The sequence below is a fragment of the Carlito syrichta genome, unplaced genomic scaffold (assembly GCF_000164805.1).
Source record: "Carlito syrichta isolate Samal-C Ts95f unplaced genomic scaffold, Tarsius_syrichta-2.0.1 Scaffold288344, whole genome shotgun sequence".
Lineage (NCBI taxonomy): Eukaryota > Metazoa > Chordata > Mammalia > Primates > Tarsiidae > Carlito > Carlito syrichta.
This window is the reverse complement of record NW_007232440.1, coordinates 180,773-201,535: the sequence shown is the minus strand read 5'-3', so window position 1 is coordinate 201,535 and position 20,763 is coordinate 180,773. Positions and strand designations below refer to the sequence as shown.

Genomic DNA, 20,763 nt, shown 5'->3' with positions numbered 1-20,763 from the left:
CTGCGGTTCAGTGCGTGAAGGCAGACGTGCAGGTGCCAATGATTTTAGGTGAAGTGGGTGGGAAGCTTTTGCTTAGCTGTGTCTCATTTTCCTGCTGATGTTCGTGGATCAGACCTTTTTGCCCCCTTTCACATTGAGAGGTTTGTGTTCTTTTTTTTGAGTGGGAGTCTCACTCTGTCACCCACACTGGAGGGCAGCGGCCACTCCCGGCCAACGCAGCCTCGCCTGCTGGACTCCGGCGGTCCTTCTGCCTCAGCCTTCCCAGTAGCCGGAATTACAGGCACGCTACCACGCCCGGCTGATTTTTTTGATTTATTGTAGAGATGAGGTCTTGCCAAGTTGCCCAGGTGGATCTCGAACCCGCGGGCTCAGGCAATCCATTCACCTCAGCCTCCCAAAACGCGGGATTACAGGCTGAGCCACTGAGCCCGGCTCACTCTCTTATATGCTTCAATTTTGTAAAACAATAATGTATTCATATGTTAGTTATGTAATTAAAAAAAAACAAGTGAGGGGGGGGAAGACCATTTTGGCCACAGTGTGGAAATTGAATTCGAGGAAGGCAAGGCTGGAGCAAGGAGACTGTTCGAGATGCTTTTTGTGATTTAGACAGAAGATGCGGGTGTGCCGAACTTTACTAGTGGCCATGGAAATGGGGTGGACAGGTTTGAGAGAACTGTAGGCATTAGAACTGACTATAGATGGTTGGGTTGGGGAAGCAATACTGAGACCATCAATTTGGTGATGGTAGTGGTATAAATAAAAGTACTGATGTACTATAGTGAAAACAAAATTATTCCTAGAACGGCCACTAGTCATACCATATTAAATGATTTTTCCTCTTGATCTTTTGGACCCTGCTTCTCTGCTAGAGGTCTTCCTAACTGGCAGCTCTGACCATTCAAGAGGAACCTTGCCCCGCTTCTCATAATTTTGCTGCACCCAGTCGTGGCTTGTTCGCCAGTCTGTCAGCCACTCTCGTTGGCCTGATGATCAAAGAAGCTAGAAATGAGGTTTCTTGTGACTCTCAACATTGCGTACAATACACTGAAGGCTATCACAACGCCCCGTGCCAAGGAAGAGCTGCCTTTCTGACACGATGGCATGGGTTTAGAGAGTGGCTCAATAAGATAAAAGTTTAGAGAGGATTTTTTTTGCCAGCTGTGACAACCTGGCAAAACAGTTCTGTTACCTATTTGGCTAGTTTTGATTATGGGTTAGAATCAGTGTTTCTCAACCACAGCCATCGTGTGCTGGTCTGAGGTTACCTTTCAGGTGGATGGTCACGAATAACAAGATGCCCAGATTTGAAATGATTTTTGAGGATAAATTAATGTGGGTTGAAGATGACCCCTTCCAGTGCCCCTGTCACCCACCTGCATCTTGACCTTGAATGCATGGAATTTTACCTAGTTTGCTGGAAATTATATCTAACTTAAAACCATTTTGTGTTGCACCGCTATCCAGTGCATGGGGAGGAAAGAGAAGATGTCTGTGTGCACATCATGTGTTTCCTGGCAGAAAACAAAGGTTGTGAAACAGTGTAGCTGAATGCGTTTTCCTCTCTGACTCTCTCTTAATGCTCTGCATCTCGAATCTGTTATAGTGTGATAACTGTGGTATAGAACCTATCCAGGGCGTTCGGTGGCACTGCCAGGATTGTCCTCCAGAGATGTCCTTGGATTTCTGTGATTCTTGTTCAGACTGGTACGTGCCTGCTTCTTTGTCAGTCTTTTATCGTAACAAGAAAAGAGCTTCTCAGCCGTTAGTGAATTTCCTTTCCAAATGGAGAAATAGCCACACTTGGGGAATTCAGCTTGGTTGTTGTGGGCAGCACATTGGTTCTTGAATCATACCACATGTCAGGTGACTTTCCTTAAGGGGGTTTTATAGAATAATGGCTCTTAGCCATGTGGAGCTGTTAGGAAGTTTTGTGATGAACAGACCAAAGCGCACTCAGTACCGTGTAATGATGTGATGTGAATGTTTTTCTTTGCAGCCTGCACGAAACAGATATTCACAAGGAAGATCACCAACTAGAACCTGTTTATAGGTCAGAGACGTTCTTAGACAGAGACTACTGTGTGTCCCAGGGCACCAGTTATAATTACCTTGACCCAAACTACTTTCCAGCAAACAGATGACATGGAAGAGAACGTCATTTGCTAGTCCCTCCAACACATAGCAATGGTATCATTGTTAATTATGTGCACAGTTTGGAAAGGTTCTCTGCTTTCCCTGAAGTGACACTCACAGCATGAGCGCTTCCTGAGTGTTCTCGTCAAGTCCAGCTCTGCACCATCGTGGCCCCAGATGACTGTTCAGCAGCTGAACATTCCTGGTGAGCAAAGGGTTTCCCTGGTGAATCCTCCACCACCACTTAGGTGGTGACCCAAGCTGGGTGAGCGGAACAAGAGCACCCGTTAGCCACGAGTGAATTCCAAAGGTTTCAAAGAACTCGGTCACGAACATGATAACGAGAAGACAAAGTATTTATATTAAAACAGTTCAGTAGCTTTCAGTTTTGTGGAAATAGTTTTCAGCACAGAAACTGATTTCTTTAGACAAAGTTTTAACCAATGATGGTGTTTGCTTCTAGGATATACACTTTCCAAGAACTCACTGTCCCAGTGGTGGTCGTGGATGGCCTTTAGTAAGTTGGAGCTGCTTAACCATATTGACCCCTGACTTCTCTTAACCACAGTGAACTGTCCTTATTACCAACAGTGAAGCACTACAGGGGGCAGCTGTGGTTTGCTTCCTTAACCAGCTCATGGTGTGTGAATGTTATAAAATGTCACTCAGATATATTTTTTAAATGTAATGTTCTATAAGATGATCATGTGATGTGTACAAACTATGGTGAAAAGTGCCAGTGGTAGTAACTGTGTAAAGTCTCTAACTCACAACATTAATTCCTTTAAAATACACAGCCTTCTGCCTCTGTATTTGGAGTTGTCTGTACAACTCATCAAAGAAAACTGCCTAATATAAAAATCATATATATGGTAAGAATTGCCCTCTTTTGTAGTCTGCACAAGATCCATAAAAGATTGTATTTTTATTACTATTTAAACGAGTGATTAAACTTAGTCTGCGCGGTGAGCAAGAGTTCACATGCATTCTTTTATACTGCTGGGTTTTGTTGTGCATCATTTAAAACATTTTGTATGTTTCTTCTTATCTGTGTATGCAGTATGTTCTTGAACAATGTTCATTTGTCAGGAGAACTGTGAGAAATAAACTATGTGGAGACTGTCTGTTTATATTATAGAATGCTTCTTGTGACTTCCTTCTGGTTATGATATGGATTTTTTACCAATGTTAAAACCAGAAATAGTTTTTTTTTAAGGGATGCCTCACATATTTCAGGGCTTTCTTTCTGTCATTTATAAAGAGTGAGGAATATATTATGAAAAGAGGATGAGCTCGGAAACTTTGTAAAAAATGATAATGTTTTTACTCAGTGTGTGCTAAAACACTAAAATGAGCTGACAACAAAGAAACGTGGTTAAAGGAAAAAATGGCAGTTATTAATGCCCAAATGTGAAAATTAAACTGAAGTTGAACATTTTCATTCCAGCTGTTTTTTCTGATGAAAATAAGTCCTTGTATATCTAAACATGTGGTTTTTGAAAATCACCTTGTTTCCTGGAAATTATTGACTATAGGAAAAGACAGCACAAATATTCTAAGATAGATTAAGTGTTATACCTGACCTAGTTTTTGGAATCATCTGTTTTTCCCTGCTTTAATCAAGGGAACATTTTTTTTACTAATTCTCTTCAAGACATAGCAGGGTACTAAAATCATACCCTGAGGTTTTGTTTTGTTTTTTTAATTTGAGAAAAGTAATAGAATTTTAAATATAGAAATATGAGAATTTTAAAGTAATATATTGATTAAAGATCACTGAGGTATAGATACAATGTATCATATCGGAAGGAAAAGTGAATGGGCTTGAGCTTAACATGGAACTGCTAGGGTAGAAGAGGGGATCGCAGGCGTTCTGGGCATTTTGCTGTTCAAGCGCCACGTGGCTGTGCCAGAAGGCCTGCCGTCAGCCCACAGTTAGGCAAGATGGTCACCCTGAATGGTAGTTTCCGTGTTTGCATAGAAAAGCGCCCGTTAGTTTTGGAGAACCATTCGGATTCATTCAGAAATTCCATAAAGCATGAAGTATGCTTTGGAAGAAGGCTGTGAGTGATACAATTCTTATATAAACAGACTAGACAGACGCCTTGAATGCATTTCTCCAGGGCAAAGGATTATTTTCTGCTTGAGCAGAAGATGTGTTTATTTAGCATTTTCTGGCTCCAAGCAGTAGTGCCCATGGCCTTAGAAGGCCCTGAAGGCCAGCAGTGGGCAGTGTTTGTTGTTGTTTCCATTTGTGGGTTGCAGCAGTGGGTGGGGCTGTTACTCCTTTTAAGCCACGACATGCTGCAAGAGACCTATTGCTACAGCTGTGCTTGAGTGATAGTCACTGGGTAAGATCTGTTTCTTGATATATTATGCTCAAGTTATTTGCTAATGACTGAAGAAGCTCTTAAGAACATCTAAGGCTTGGAGGTGGTTTTCTTTGGTTGATGTGCTCATAATTGCAGCAGACGCTCATACAGTGCTTTACTATGTGCCAAGCAAGCATATAGTAACTAATTTAGCTCTCAGCACCCCTAGGGGCGGGTCCATGTGTTATCCTGTTTTCCCATGAGGAATCTAGCCCTAGTGGTGCTGGGACGCCAGCCTGGATGGATGACTTCCGCGGCAGCATCCGCCTGTCTTCTGTCCTCCCTTGGTGTCAGACCTCACTGGGGGTGGGGCCACCTGATGTCTTTCCTTGTGTGGTGTGGGCCAAGGAGCACGCACACACCTAAGCATCTCTCCAGGCTGGCGATTCGGGATGGAGAAGCTGGTGTGTGGGAGGGGAAGAGCACTGAAATGTGCCGTGGCGAATTAGAAACACACACATAATTGACATATTCTAGCTTGGCAGCAAACGGGCGGTCCCAAGGCTTTGGGCAAAGTTGAGCGGAGGCTCGTGCCTCCTCCTCCTGTGGGGTCTTTCCTATGCATGTTGGGTGCCCTGTCCAGGCTTCTCCCTTCCCCCGTCCATTTAAATTAAGTCACAGAACCCAACGATTCACTGCACTGCGGTGCGAGGAACATCACAAACAGTGACAGAGAAAGTGGTGCATGCGTCATGCGTAGTAGGGATGAGTATTTTCTTGTGAACCGTCTTTTTCCGTTTTGAGCATGTGTGGCGTGCTGTCGGAGTGATGTCTTAACCATGGCTAACAAAGTCGGAAGTCCACTGTTCTAGGTGCATTGGATGGAAGTCTCTAGACTTCCACAGTTTGTGGGTTTTCCCACAAACTGATGAAGGCACTGCCCCTTCTAGGCTGTAAAGTGTTTGCCTTTCTTACGTTGATGAAAAACACGCTTCTGTGTATATGATCCCAGAAAGAAACATGACTTTGCTTACACAGTTCCTGAAGCAAGTTACTGGATTTCTGTGAAGGATGTCACATTTAGCTCTGTGAGGAGAGAGACCATCCCTGTCTGTCTGTATCTCTAGGGCCTGGCTTCTAAGAGAGTCTCAAGACATATTTGGGTGTATGGCCAGTGCTTTGGTGGGCTACATTTTCTTCCCTAGGAAGGTCGGGCCCCCACCTCTGCCCAAGTGTGTCTGTGCGGTCCTTAGAGGGCAGTGAGGGAACAGCGGAACCAGTTCTCTTACCCCGAGGATGTGGCTCAAGCCTGCGTGCCTGGGAAGGTGTGGGTCCTCCGTGGAACCCCAATCAGACCACGCACCTTGATTCTCTGCCGTGATTTTAGAGTGATGTAATGGAGAGGACTCTGGAATAGAAATTCTGGGTCCTCATCGCCACGATAGAGGCGAAGCCCTCAATGAGTGTTGGCAATGAGCCAGCTGGCATGGAGCATCGGGAGCTGGTGGAGGATGTCCACGGATTGTTAACCTATTCAGCCCTCACAGTGCCTCTCCGGGTCAGGCACTATGGTGTTCTCCCGTGGATACAGGGAATGCGGGAGGCACAGAGAGCCTTGCAGGCTAGGTCTCAGCATCCGCAGTTACATGTGGGACCAGGCTGCTGGGTGTGAGGTAGGGATCAGTGCTATGGAGAAAAGCAATGGTGGGAGAATGGAGACCAACCCGCCCTCTTAGACGGAATTATCAGAGGAGTTGCCCACGGCAAAGGTCGGATCACACAGAGACCTGGAGTGGGGGCGCTGGCAGTGCGAGTAACCTTTGGGAAGAGGCGGGAGGGTGGCAGCGACAAGGGCCCTGTGCCAGCAGAGAGCTCGGCTTGTTCAGGCAACACTAAAATGACCAGGGAGCAAGAGAGCAGCCATTGATGGCGTCAGAGGGGGCGGGCCGGCCTGGGTGCGGCCTGGAAAAGAGGTGATCGTGAAGGAGCGTCGGCTGAGTTCTGACGTCTTCTACACACACACAGGTCTTGTGCCAGGCAGAGGCCGTTAGGGTCTCTTCCTGTTTTAAAATCTTAAATCAAGCAGTGATGTTATGGTGTCATTTCGAGCCATTCCAGTCAGTCATGTGTTCTGTAGATTTGCTCTGCGCTTCCAGGCACTCTTGGGGGGACCAAGCCAATATCCCTACTGAGTGTCTTCGAGACGGCTGCCAGCTGCAACTGTCAAAGCCATGGCTGGCCTGTCTGCCTCTGCCGTCTCACCTCCGTACCTGCACCGCCAAGGCCGTGGCAGGCATGGGCTGTGTTTGTCAAGATGTGACATGTGTTGCAAGAATGTTAATCCCCGCAAAGAGTCATTTTGTGTTTTCTGGCGCAACTGATAATTTTCACCTTGTGACCTTTCCCCCCTAATTTGCTCAAATGCTCCTTATGCTTCCCTGCAGAGAGTGTGATGACTTGGGGTAGTAATAAAATATTTGACAACTGTTTGAGTCGTGGGGACACGCCCCCTTTTTTGTATAGAGGCGTAATTGTAACCAAAGAAAGTGAATTTCTTCAGCAAACACTGACATGTCTGTTTAAGAATGAGTGCTTGAGAAAAAGGAAATATGAAAATTACCATGTACCGTGAATTCATTACAGTTCTCTCTGTAACAGCTCAAAACTGATCTATGGCCAACATTAAAACCAGATATTTATAACAGTAAATCTTGACTCTTACTGTGTTTGCTTCTAATTCTGTTTGGAAGAAGGCTTCGAATGCTTTCCAGAATGATGTGAGTTACCAATAAATAGAAAAAGAGATATCCTGTCTTCCATTTATTTTATTCGTACATACCCATTTCAAGAAAAAGATGACTTTAAAAATACAATTCGGTCCCAGCAATGGATCCCTATCTGCACAACCATTGAAGGAAAAAACAAAAAAAACCCCATGCAAACGGAAACTTTTGCAGTGGCTGAGTGGACAGGATGCAGGTATCCCAGATGAGTCTCTAAGAAGCTCTGACTTGACGACTGATAGCACAAAAGAGAACCCAAACTTCACCGATTTGATGCTAGAAACACAGTTTTGCAGATGAGCATGATGAGGCTTGCAAAGCCCTGAAAGGGCCCATGTGAACAAGGACGACGCGAGATCGGCTCAGCACCACTTGCTGACATGCCCCTCCCCCCATTCGGTTTTGTGATTTTTACTTGCCTGGCAATGGGTACATGGGCGGTCATTTAAAGTCAAAACTCTAAGTTGGTCTCTGTCCGGTGAATGCAACAGCAGAACCACCTATGCTTTGAACTTGCTCTTGGTCATTGATCGTAATTTATGATCGCTGGAATGCACCACCATGTAGAGAGGGGTCTAGGTTACACCGTTATCAAACGTGTTCTCTTCGCCGTTGTGACAGTATCCCAAGTAGCCAGTGTCCCAAAACAGGACGTTACAGATGACCAACCTGGATTTTGCGGTCTTGGAAAAGCTACATGATTTCACATTTTGAGATTTCGATCGCATGTGACCTGCCTGCCGCCTCTCTATCATGTACATGGCGTCGTCCCACCCACCCACTCTCTGGCTCTGAGCCCCTAGGGGGTGAGAGTTGAGGAGACAGTGCCAGCCGCCAGAGGAAGGGGCCCAGGCCTGCACCCTGTGTCACCTTGGGGAGGGGAAGATGTGACGGGGAGTCAGGGATGCTTGATGAGAGGATAACTAAGTGGTCAGACTCCAGCAAGGCCCGGAGGCACCCCGGCCACAGGCGGGCAACCGCGCTGCAGTCCTGTACAGACTAGCTCAGGTGTGCCCACGTGACTCAGGTGTGCGTGCTGAGTGCAGACGGCTGTCTGAGGGTGAAGAAAGGGTGAGCGCCCCAAACACACCATGCATGGCATCCAGACACCTCACACAAGTCTAGCTGGGAAGCAACAGCGGTGGAGGGATTCGGGGACACACAGAAGGCTTAGCTCGCAACGTGTCGTGTCGAGGGGTGAAGCTGTTCGTGTTTCTGTTTCCACTCTCCTTAACAAGGATGCGTTTTCACCTTCAGAAAATAGAGTCCATAGCTGCGCAGAGTTGAAGAAAAACTTCCTCTGGTGTTCCCTCTGCATTTATCTGTATGTAAAAGGAAAAAAGCAGTTATTGTTAAGAAATGTTTGGAAATAAATCTTTTTTTTTTTTTTTGAGTCGGAGTCTCACTCTGTCGCCCAGGCTGGAGTGCAGTGGCACACTCACGGCCACCGCAACCTCGATCTGTTGGGCTCAGGTGATCCTTCCGCCTCAGCCGTCCAAGTAGCTGGGACCACAGACACATGCCACCATACCTGGCTACTGTTTTGATTTATTGTAGAGATGAGGTCTCACCAAGTTACCCAGGCTGGACTTCAACCCCCCCTCCCCGCCCCGGGCTCAGGCAATCGCCTCGCCTCCACCTCCCAAAGTGCTGGGATAATAGGCGTGAGCCACTGTGCCCAGCAAAATCATTTTTAATAATAGAAAAAGATCGCTGACTTTTATAGTTCGCTCTGCAAAAATTTTAAAATATAACACCTAAGAAGCCACAGAGGAAAAAGTGAAGAATAGTTGTTTAAAAATGGCCGAAATTAAAACAACAGTGAGGCATCACCCCACAGCTGTGAGGACGGCCCAGGTCTGTAGCACGAACACCACACGCAGGAGAGGATGAAGCGGCAGAACTCTTGAGTATGGGGGAGCCGCTGTGGGAGACCCCGCAGCGTCTCAAGCGAAACACATTCTTACCATATTTTCCAGCAAATGAGCTTCTTGGGATTTACCCAAGTGTGTCGAGAACACAGCTACACAAAAGCCTGCATACAGATGTTTACACCAGCGTTCTGCATAGTTGGCCAAAATTTGGAAGCAACCAAAATACGGTCCTTCAGCATTTTAATGGACACACCATAGTAGATGCAGACAGTATTGTTTAGCCCCCAAATGAAATGCGCTATCAAGCCATGGAGGAAACCTCCATATGTGTTGCCAAGTGACAGAAACCACTCCGCGGAAAAGGGTGCCTATGGGCATGGTGGGGTTCCAATTCTATGACGTTCTGGAAAAGCCAAAACTATGGAGACGGTAGAACGATCAGTGGTTGCCAGGGATGAAGGGGTGGGGGTGGAACAGACCGAGGATACTGGGGGGAGTAAAGGTAGCATGGGGGAACTCTGTACAATTTCACCATGTATCTAAAACTGCTCTAAAGAATAAAGTTGGCTGGGTGTGGTGGCTCTCGCCTGTAATCCCAGCACTTTGGGAAGCGGGAGAGGATTGCCTGAGCCCAGGGGTTCAAGACCGACCTGGGCAACTTGTCGAGACCTCGTCTCTACCATACATCAAAACATCAGCTGGGCGTGGTGGTACACGCCTGTGGTTCCAGCTACTTGGAAGGCTGAGGCAGGAGGATGGCCTGAGCCCAGCAGGTCGAGACCACGGTGGCCGTGAGCGTGCCCCTGCCCTCCAGCCTGGCCCACAGAGCGAGACTCCGGACTGAAAAAAACAAAAAGTCTACTTAAGACAATAATGGCAACAGCAAGCTAGGTGCCTGTGTAGGTAAGGTGCTCCTACGGGTCACAGAAAGACTTTGGAGTTCCTTACAACAAGCCTCCCGAGGGCCTCTAACGTTCAGAGCAGTGACGGAATGGGGCGTGGACAAGATGCAGGAGCCAGGACCACACGGATGGGGCCGGCGCTCCAGGGCAGAGCGGCTCGGAGGCGGTGTCTGTACCAGCCCAAAGAGTCCGACAGGGGAGGCAGGGCGGGGTTGGCGTGGGGACGCGAATGCGCTGCTGGCCTTGTGTCGACCTCTGAGATGTGCTCCATCCCCCGTGTGACATCTACGGAAGGTCGAGTCCTGGTCACGCACCGGAAGGCCAGGGTGATGCCGGTGCCGCGCACCCTCCCCGGATCGGCTTTGACAGATGTCCCCAGGGTGCCTTGGGAAAGCTGGTGTGAGGCGTTACCCCTTCACGAGGCGCCAGAGCTTCTACCTAGAGGTCAGCCTTGACAAGTGGTGGGCCTTGGCCAGTCGACAGACATGGGTAAACACTGATCCCAGATCAATGGAGCGCGGGTGGGCTACGGAAGGCTCTGGGGAAGGGAACGTGCCCCAAGCAGCCCAACACGGTGAAGACCAGACTCTTCCGCAGCAGAGGCGGGGTGAGGATTGGGTGTGTGGAGTAGGGATTGGGGGAGGGTCCTGGTGGCCACACAGAGGGAGGCTCCTTGAATGCTGACAAAGGAAGAAAAATTAAAAGGGGGAGGGCTGGGGATGCCCCTATGACTCATGGGGGGGCGGGGTAACCTTGCTCGAATGCAGCTCTCCAGGCCTCCTCTCCAGAGGGTCTCTTGCAGGCCTGGGCTGGCCTCTGAAGCCCTGGAGAGTTGACGAACGCGCCGGGCGATCTTGTGGGTTCCCTCGCACCACACTCGGAGAAACGTTTGATGATTTCTCCCACTCTTGTCTACGTCTTTGTGCAAGCTAGTTTGAATGCTGCAACCCCTAAGGACTGCCCTGATTCCAGAGGGAGAACGAATTCCCAAAAGAAGACGAAAGAGCCCTGTGTCCTTAAACACCCGAGAACATGGAGACAACAGTGTCACAGAAGCATTGCTTGTGATTCTCAAACTGGAAACGCCCCAAATGTCCACCAGCAGTGGATGGATCCATACACGGTGACATCGTCACAGAGTGGAAAACTAAGGTGATGCCAAGAAAAAGAGGACCACAGCTATGCCCCGCCACCAAGCTGCGGAAAAGAAGCAGGCCTCCAAAGAATATGAGTCCAGTACGGTCCACGCTACATCAAGTTCAAGACAAAGCTCCATTGGTTAGGGATCCGCGTGTAGGTGACAAAATGATACAGAGAAGAAGGAGGTGATCGCGACAGCCAGGACAGTGGCTTCCTCTCCTGGGGAGAGGAAGGAAGATATGTGGGAGTGGTAAGGGAGGACGAAGCGTCTGTGAGTCTCCTGCTTCTCGACCTGCCTGGTGGTGACACGGGTGTTCATTTTATTTTTCAAACTCATTATGTTCCTTTTATGCGTTTCTGTATGTATGCTCTCTATATGAGGGGAGGCCCACAAACTCGGAACTTATTTATAAAAAATTGTGGGCTGGGTGCAGTGGCTCAAAACTGTAATCCCCGCTTCTTGGGAGGCCGAGGTGAGAGGATTGCCTGAGTCCACGGGTTCGAGACCTGCCTGGGCAACTTGGCGAGACCTCATCTCGACAATAAGTCAAAAAATTAGCCGGGCGTGGTGGCGTGTGCCTGTAGTTTACTGATTGGAAGCCTGAGGTGGAAGGGTCGCCTGAGCCCAGCAGGTCGAGGCTGGCATGGCCGTGAGCGTGCCACTGCACTCCAGCCTGGGCGACAGGGTGAGAACTCCGACTCAAAAAAAAAAATTGTGTATTCTTACACAACGCTAGCTGGCACACTGATGCTGACGGGCTCCTAGAACACTCATCTAGGAAGAAAAGCCGGTACTCCAAAGATAATTCCAGCTTCTTTAGGCCCCTGCTTATATGTCTCAATAAGGAAAATATAAAAATCAAAACTTTTTTTGAGTCGAGTCTCCATCTGTCGCCCAAGCTAAAGGGCCGTGGCACGCTCACGGCCACCACAGGCTCGACCTGTTGGGCTCAGGCGGTCCTTCCACCTCTGCCTCCCAAGTCACTGGAACCACAGGCATGCGCCACCTCGCCCAGCTAATTTTTTAATTTTTATTGTAGAGACGAGATCTCGCCAAGTTGCCCAGGATGGTCTTGAACCCCTGGACTCAGGCAATTCTCTCACCTCCGCCTCCCAAAGTGCTGGGATGACAGGTGTGAGCCACCATGCCCGGCGGTGTGTGGAATTCTCTTCTTGCCATCTGGGCGGACAGGCACGCGGTGAGCACGGATCCTTCCAACAGGACCACAGGCCTCAGAGAGAGCCCCACTGGATCCGAAGTTCTTGCAGGAACCCCAGGGAGGCCTGACCGTCAGGAAGGACCTGAGTGGAGAGAAGACGCTTTCAAGCCGTCGGAGGACACGTTTCTGGTCTCTCCGGGCCAACTGGCAGAGTCACGTCTCACTGCCAGGTGAGAGGACGGAACCCTGGCGCTCCTCGAAGCTGCTGCCTTTGTCTTCACTGGCCAGCTGGTGGGAGGATGGTGTCTACATCCGTCGGAGTGGCCCACCAGGCGGGTCCAGGTGAAGTCCAGGGTGCTGCAGCCCTGAACTGCTGGGCAAACTCGACTGACGTGGGGCGATGTTGACTGAATTTTTGCAGATAGCAACGATGACTTAGTGATATCCAATGAAACAGCCAGGTGGGGGAAAGGCCACCGTCATGGCATCCTCGGATATTCACAGAGAAACCCAACTACAAACGAGCTTAAGAGTTACTTCCACCAACGGAAAGAAGATTCAAAATAAGAAAGTGAGCACAGAGAATTCAAGGTCTAAAAGTAACTTTGGGGCCGGGTGCGGTGGCTCACTCCTGTCATCCCAGCACTTTGGGAGGCAGAGGCGAGAGGATCACCTGAGCCCGCAGGTTGGAGACCAGCCTGGGCAACATGGCGAGACCTCATCTCTACAATAAATCAAAAAATTAGCCGGCGCGGTGGCACACACCTGTGAGTCTAGCTACTTGGAAGGCTGAGGCGGAAGGATCATCTGAGCCCAGCAGGTCGAGGCTGCGGTGGCCGTGAGCGTGCCACTGCACTCCAGCCTGGGCCATAGAGGGAGACGCTAACTCAAAAATTTAAAAATAAGTAACGTTGGGGCTTCCTTTACTTGTGTTAGGTCCCGAACTTAGGAATCCAGATCCGAAATGATCACGTGCAGGGCTGGGGGTGAGGCTTGGCCGTGTGGGCCTTTCTGCAGCCGAGATCCCAGCAGAACCAGGAACCGAATTTCCTGGTCTCCACCGCTCGTTTTGGGTCGTCTCCTGCCAGGCTGAACAAGGACCCAGCGCCATCTCATGCCGGGTTCTGCTGTGTCTAGGACATGACACCAGTGGGTCAGCTGTCCACCAAGCTGAGACGCTACGGGACTGCTGAGCACGGAAGCTTCTTTCCTCCGTTACCAAAGCAGAGTTGCCAGGGAACTTGGCTTCTGTGTCTGTGAAATTCACATCGGAGTCACTGCTTCCCTCTTTTTTAAAAAGATGACTTAATTTCATCGTAAAGATGTGGGGAACAACTCAGGGTTAGGTACCTAAGTAATGCATGGCCTCCGACTGGCTCTCACCTCCCCTGGTTCAGGAGCAGGTAGCCTTGGTGTTGTTACATGCTCTCCCCTACTTCCTCCCTCCCCTGGCAGCGTCCTGTGAATACCAATCTCTCCCCTGTGCTGTTGTGAGAGATGCCGATCTCTCCCCGGTGCTATATCCAGGACCTGCTTATGTGTGAGGACAGGCGGTATTCAGTCCTGTGTTTCTGGGAGAGTTCACTCAGAATGATGCTCTTCAAGTCCTCCCGTTGGCTGCAAAGCCCATGATTTTGCCCTTCATGGCTGCGTAATACTCCCTTGTCTACGTGTATCACATCTTCCTAATCCTTTCCACTTTCGAAGGGGAGCAGGGTTGGTTCCACATTTTCGCTATTGTGACTAGGGTGGCCATAAACATACATGCGCGGGTGTCTTTTCTGTGGGATGATTGAGGTTCTTCTGCGTATATTCCCAGGAGAGGGATTGCTGGATCATCTGGAAAGTCGATTTTTAGTTCGTTTAGGAATCGACACATTGTTTCCTATAGAGGTTGGACTAGCTTGCACTCCACCAACAGTGTGTCAGCCTTCCCTCTTCTCCGCACCTGCGCCAGCATCTGTTGTTTTTTGACTTATTAATGATGGTCACCCTTATCGGAGTTGGGTGATATCTCAGTGTGGTTTTGATTTACACTTCTCTGGTGACAAGTGAGGCTGAGCATTTTTTTTCATCTATCTGTTGGCCTCTCTTTTTATTTGTTAAATCTATTACGCCTAGTAAATAACGCAGGGACAGACATCATCTGTTACCAGGCCCTCTTCATCCAGGGCCTGGGGTGTTTCTGGGCTAATTATGCCATGAGAAAAATGCATGTAAAAGATGGAGAAAAACAAATGCAAGAAAATATATCAAGCTGTTCATTAGTGGTTCTCTTTGGGTGGAAGAATTCCGGATAATCTTTATTTTTAGCTTTATGTTCTTAAGTGTTGTAGTTTCTTTTTTTTCTTTTTTCTTCTCCTCCTCCTCCTTCTTCTCCCCCCTCCTTCTTCTTCTCCTCCTCCTAGGATAGAGGGGCTCGCTCTGTCACCTAGGCTGCAGTGCAGTGGCGTGACCATAGCTCACAACAGCCTTGAACTCTTGGGCCCCAGCGATCCTCCTGCCTCAGCCTCCCAAGTAGGGGTATCTATGCGTGCCATCACGCCTGGCTAATTTTTTTTAAGAGATGGTGGTCTCACTCTATGGCCCAGGCTGGACTCAGACTCCTGGCCTCAAGAGATCCTCCCACTCTGGTCTCCCAAAGTTGGGATTCCATCTGTGAGCCACTGCACTGGCCTTAACTTATCTTTGTCTGAAATTTCATTGCACTTTGGCTAACTGGAGGCCCAAAGGGTTGTCTGATGTGGGAGGGGACCAGCTGATGGATACGACGTCAGGACAGGGGGGGAGGCCTGACGGACATACTGTGGACCCCATGGCCCCAGCTTCTAATGCTTCTCACGGAGCTGCCGATTTGTTTCCCTTGCATTCTTGAAGTGCATTCTCCTCTGCGTCTGATTTTAAGAAAAGTCCTCCCATGGCGCAGGGGCTCACCTGGGTGAGCGCCCTGTCTTGGGCTCTGTAAACCAATAAGACTTGGGGGGAGGGGCAGATGGTACAAACAGCATCCCAGGAACAAGACACAAGCGGATCCTTGGAAACCAGGGGGAGATTAAGCTGATGCAAGAGGCCTGGCCCAAAGCCCAGAAGGCCAGACAACAGCGACGGACAGAGGCTTTCTCCTCCTTCAATGGCAGACAGTCCCATCCCCCATCCCCGCTTCCATTCTGGCCCCCTCGGACCCCCTCTGCGGCCCCAGCTGCTGGCAAAGCCCACAGGTACCTGCAGACCATTCTCAGCCTCCCGGGCCGGCCCGCACCGTCTCTACAGTAGGTGTCTGGGGTTGGGGGGTGGGAGGGTGGGGGGGGGTGGAGGGCGGGTGGGTGCTTGTCTTTGCAGCTGTGTGGGCAGGGGACAGGCCTGGACAGAGGCAGTGGGACAGAGCACCCCCCGCCCACCCCCCAAGGCCTTCTGGGGGTTCTGAGGGCTGGGGCAACCTTAAGTATGTGTGCAGTGGATCGTAAATGTTACCTGGGTCTGGGCCCAGCGGCCCTCAACTCCCAGCTGACATGACACGAGCCAAAGGGGGCTGGAATCCTCCTCTCCCACCGTTACGAAGATCTGCTGGCTGCCACGGGTTTGGACTTGGCCCCCGTACTGGGCCCAGCAGACCAAACCCCATATGGAGTCACTCATGCTAACAGACGAGTTAACGTGGGTGTGTACTCCCGTCACAGAGGGCTGACTTTCAGACAGCTGTGATAGCAGAGGTCTGTCCACCGTGGCAGCCACCTGACTCACATAAAGCTGTCACCAACTAGGCTCCACACCTCACTTCCGTTTTCTATCCAGGGATGCTGCCTGACCACACTGCTGGCTCTTGGAAACTCTTTTGGCCCCGAGGGCTGCCCGATTCTAGAATCATGAGTAAAAGCCAATCAAAATCTTTAATGTGCTGTAATTTTGTCTTTTTTTTTTTTTTTGAGTTGGCGTCTCACTCTGTCGCCCAGGCTGGAGTGCAGTGGCCGCTTCCGGCCACCGCAGCCTCGACCTGCTGGGCTCCGGTGATGCTTCCACCTCAGCCTTCCAAGTAGCTGGAACTATACAGGTTGCACTACCACACCCAGCTAATTTTTTGATTTTTATTGTAGAGATGGGGGTCTCGCCAAGTTGCCCAGGCAGGTCTCGAACCCGCGGGCTCAGGCAATCCACTCACCTCAGCCTCCCAAAGCACGGGATTACAGGTGGAGCCACCATAAACTCAGAAATTTCTAAGGAAGATTTCAGAAATCAGATTTGCCTGAGGATTGAGTTAGCCTGTATCTGTGTGCCAGCCATTTGTGAGTTGGTAGAATTCAGGCTGGGATGATACGAGAGAGATTAAAGGGATGCTCTGACTCGAAGCACAATTAAATCCTGAGTTACTTACATGTCCTGAAAGTGGCAGAAATTCTCTTCTACCTGGGTAATTTTGTGTGTGTGTTCTAGGCTGCACAAAAGGTGGAAATCACTGGACCATCTCACCTAGGTAAGGCCTTTGCAACCTAGACCCTTGAGATCTTGCTATTATCTGATGCACTTTGTGTTTGTTTTTAAAGGTCTGCATCTCATGTGGTAGCCAGCAGTTATACAAAGCACAGCGAATAGGTCTCATCCTGCACCAAGTCCTAAGAGTGGGTAGTAACTGCCTGGGTGCTGTGTTGACAAACATTCCTAGGCGGCATCTGGGCACTACAGGAAAGGGTGCTGGGATGAGGCGGGCTCGGTGGCTCAAGCCTGTCATCCCAGCACTTTGGCAGGCTGAGGCAAGAGATTGCCTGAGCCCAGAGGTTCGAGACCCACCTGGGCAACTTGGCGAGACCTCATCTCTACAATAAAAAATTAGCTGGGCGTGGTGGCGTGTGCCGGTAGTTCCGGGTCCTCGGAAGGCTGAGGCGGAAGGCTCGCCGGAGCCCAGCAGGTCGAGGCTGCAGTGGCCGTGAGCGTGCCACGACACTCCAGCCTGGGCGGCAAGAGTGAGACTCCAACTCACAAAAAAAAAAGTGCTGGGATGCGTCGGCAATGGCTGCCGTAGACAGAGAGTGAGGATGGTGACTCTCGGGCCATGTGATACAGGGGTGGGGATGGCGGCTCTAGGGCCATGTGTGTGACTTCCTTGAGTTAGCTGGAGACTCTATGCCCAGGACTCCCTATGATTCTGGAACAGTGACCATTCACCGGGTTAGGAAGGGGTGTACACTCTCAATGGTTCCCCAAGGAACCGGTCGGGGAGCTCCCGAACTAAGTGTGCTACTGACGATGTCTCTCCTGCGGTGACCCACGTCCGCCGCTCAGGTAGGACTTGGTTCTAGATGCTGTCCCATCTTCCCTGTGGCCCTCTGGGGTCCCTTCTCCCCAGGCCTAGGGGCGAGGGGTCCAGACGGAAGCCCCGAGCACGTCTGTCCCCTCCCGTCACTCCCACCTCACACAAGACGAGCATGTGCCCTACGCTGGTTCACCTGCACAAGGTCCAGCCCTGCTTGTCTCTCCTTCCCCGTCTCCTGTCCCTCTGCTCCTTGACCCTTATGTCACAGTCCAGCTGACTGGCTTGCCCCTCCTGGCCTCCCTCGGGCTTCTTCAGCCAGGGGTGCCTTCTCCCTCCACAGCACCCGCCCCGGGGCTGGAGGCGAGCCCGCCCTAGGCAGCCTTCCTCCACACCGAGGATTGAGTTCAGGGCCCTGGCAGCACACACGGTGCTTGCTTTGACCCCAGGCTGGGACGGCACGTCTGCCCGTCTGCCCTGCGAAAACCCTAAGCCTGCAGGGTTGCAAGACTCCTTTTTCTGCGTTGGTGTCTTCTCTGTCGCCAGGCCGGAGTGCGGTGGCACGCTCCCGGCCACCGCAGCCACGACCTTCAGGGCTCAGGCGATCCTTCCACCTCAGCCTTCCAAGTAGTCGGAACCACAGGCGCACACCACCACGTCTGGATAATTTTTTGATTTATTGTAGAGACGGGGTCTTGCCAAGTTGCCCAGGCTGGTCTCGAACCCCCAGGCTCAGGCAATTCTCTTGCCTCGGCCACCCAAAGTGATGGGATGACAGGCCTGAGCCACCATGCCTGGCGGTTGCAAGAATCTTGTCTGCATCTGAACCACTAGGGTGAGGGATAGACCCTGGCGCCTGGTGCAGTCTCGGAATGAGTGAGAGAATGGTGAGGGGGTCATGTTCCCAAACCCACGACACGAACGGTGACTCAGCACGCAGCTCATAATCGCTCGGGTGACACTGAGGCAGGGCGGCTTGTACGGGTTGGACACAGGTAGATACATTCCCCGTGGGCAGGTTTACGGAAGTGTTGAGACATTTAAAAAATTACAACCTACCTCACACCCTCGGCAAATCAAAAGAAAATCCCAGCCGGGCTCAGTGGCTCAGCCTGTAATCCCAGCACTTTGGGAGGCCGAGGTGAGTGGATTGCCTGAGCCCGCAGGTTCGAGACCTGCCTGGGCAACTTGGTGAGACCCTGTCTCTACAACAAATCAAAAATCAGCCGGGCGTGGTAGCACATGCCTGTAGTTCCAGCTACTCGGAAGGCGGAGGCGGAAGGATCGCTGGAGCCCGGCAGGTCGAGGCTGCGGTGGCCGGGAGCGGCTGCCGCACTGCAGTTTGGGCGACAGAGTGAGACTCCAGCTCAAAAAACAAAAAACAAAAAACAAAAAAACAAAAAGAAAGAGAGATGTCTGTCTCCGGCGTGGTGGTTACTTTTGTCCCACCCTCTCTTGCATGTCAGTTGTTGGGAAAATATATCTAATTTCTTAGTAAACAGCAAAAATGCTGTATTTCCATTTATAACGAAAGACTTGCCCACGCAAGGCCTTTCTGGTACGAAACTTTGGCCTGTCTTTTTTCCCCTCTCTTCTTTCTCTAATAAACTTTGCTTTAACACTTTGCTGGCCGCTCTAAAATTCATTTTAGGGACAAGTCAAAGAACCCGTGGGTGTGCGCTGCACTACACCCGGCATCAACACGACTCATCTCCCTGGTCCCATACGTGGCTTCTCCCCAAAACACCACTTGCTGTGGGAAACAGAGGCAAAGGAGCCAAGTGCCGGTTGTGAAGGGGGCAAAACCCTAGAAACCGAGGTTGCCGACTCTTAGCTCCAGAAGAGACCTTCCGGGTCACCCTGTTCAGATGGAGGTCACCCGGCGTCCGTGGCGGAAGCCGTGTCTCATCCATGCCAGCCTCCCTTCTTCCCTCCCTCCCTCTTCCCCTCCCCGTCCCCCCTTCTCTTTTTTGGAAAAAGGATTTGTTTTCTGGCTCCCTCCCCTCCCCTCCTTTGGAAAAAGGAGTTGTCTTCAGTCACTTATAATAGTATCTGTGAACAGTATATGACCACCTTTTTTTACGGTCCATATGACAGACGTTTAATTTTAAGGTAAGAGTGACGAGCCTCAGAAACTCCTACTTGGGTCCCAATTCTGTAGTGCCTGCAGCTCTAATTCCCAGACTCTTTTTAAACAACTCATTGTGAGTTGGGGTCTCACTCTGTCGCCCAGGCCAGAGTGCAGTGGCACCATCATGACAATCACAGCTCACCGCAGCCTTGACCTCCTGGGCTCAGGTGATCCTTCCACCTCAGCCTCCCGAGTAGCTGGGTCTACAGACACGCGCCACCACATCCTGCTATTTTTTTTTCTTTTGTAGAGATGAGATCTCACCATATTGCCCAGGCTGGTCTCGAACTCCGGGGCTCAAGCGATCCGCTCGCCTTGCCCTCCCAAAGTGCTGGGATGACAGGCGTGAGCCACCGTGCCCGGCCTAACTTTAACCCAAACGTCTCCAGCCGCTTCTTTTGTTCCAGAAAGAGCAGCAGCTCAGCTGAGAGGGAGACGGGGAAACGCCTCACCTTGTGCAGTCGGGTCTTCGGCTCGTAGTAGGCGATCACCGGGATGGACACGCGGTAGTAGGCCTCCAGGCGCTTGGCGATGGCCTTAGGGGTGTCGTCCGCACCTGGGCCGCTCTGGCTTCTCCGGAGCAGGCGGTTGGTCATGGTGTCTGCCGAGCAGTCCATGCAGATCACCAGGTGGGGGCCTCCAATCTGGGGGGACAACACAGAAACGTCACGGCGCCGATGCTCCGGAAAGGCCCAGGGCCCCGGTTCTTTGCTGGCTCGGCCTGGCTCCTCTCCAGGTCCCAGAAGGACACGGGGCCCGGTTGGGATGGGCGCTCTGGCTCCCCTTTCCAGGTCAGTCCCTCTCCGTGCTGCCCCAGGGCTGTCTCTTGCCCTCAACTCCGGGCCACCGCATGTCCCGCAATGCAAGAATTGGATGCCACCCACTGTGAAAGGCCAAGAGGAGTCAACATAGCCAAAGAGCAGCCATTTTGACACCGCCTAGTTCTGTCATATTTTAACACGACCCAGCTTGCCTTCTAATCAGGGACAGAACTGGTTTCTCAGAGGTAGCTATCGATAATTGTTTTGCAGCCCCTCTCCAGCTTTTGTATGAATTGGCTTTTCTCTTTTTTTTTTTTTTTTT

General features: G+C 50.7%; 2 protein-coding genes across 3 annotated transcripts in view; one reads left to right on the top strand and one right to left on the bottom strand.

The window, feature by feature from the left end:
- ZZZ3 (zinc finger ZZ-type containing 3) overlaps positions 1-3,271 on the top strand; it is a 55,246-nt gene extending 51,975 nt beyond the window's left edge. The window contains exons 12-13 of one of the 2 annotated variants that reach the window (XM_021710247.1): positions 1,607-1,707; positions 2,000-3,271. In XM_021710247.1, the coding sequence (XP_021565922.1) occupies positions 1,607-1,707; positions 2,000-2,144 (246 nt within the window). In that variant the 3' untranslated portion in view covers positions 2,145-3,271. The remainder of the gene's footprint in view (positions 1-1,606; positions 1,708-1,999) is intronic. The other variant, XM_021710248.1, reaches the window with a different exon arrangement.
- Positions 3,272-8,440: 5,169 nt separating this feature from the next.
- Positions 8,441-20,763, bottom strand: part of LOC103255677 (adenylate kinase isoenzyme 5-like) — a 126,711-nt gene continuing 114,388 nt past the window's right edge. The window contains exons 7-8 of the mRNA XM_021710249.1: positions 20,133-20,324; positions 8,441-8,553 (exon numbers count right to left, since the gene is read on the bottom strand). Of these exons, the coding sequence (XP_021565924.1) occupies positions 8,485-8,553; positions 20,133-20,324 (261 nt within the window). The 3' untranslated portion in view covers positions 8,441-8,484. The remainder of the gene's footprint in view (positions 8,554-20,132; positions 20,325-20,763) is intronic.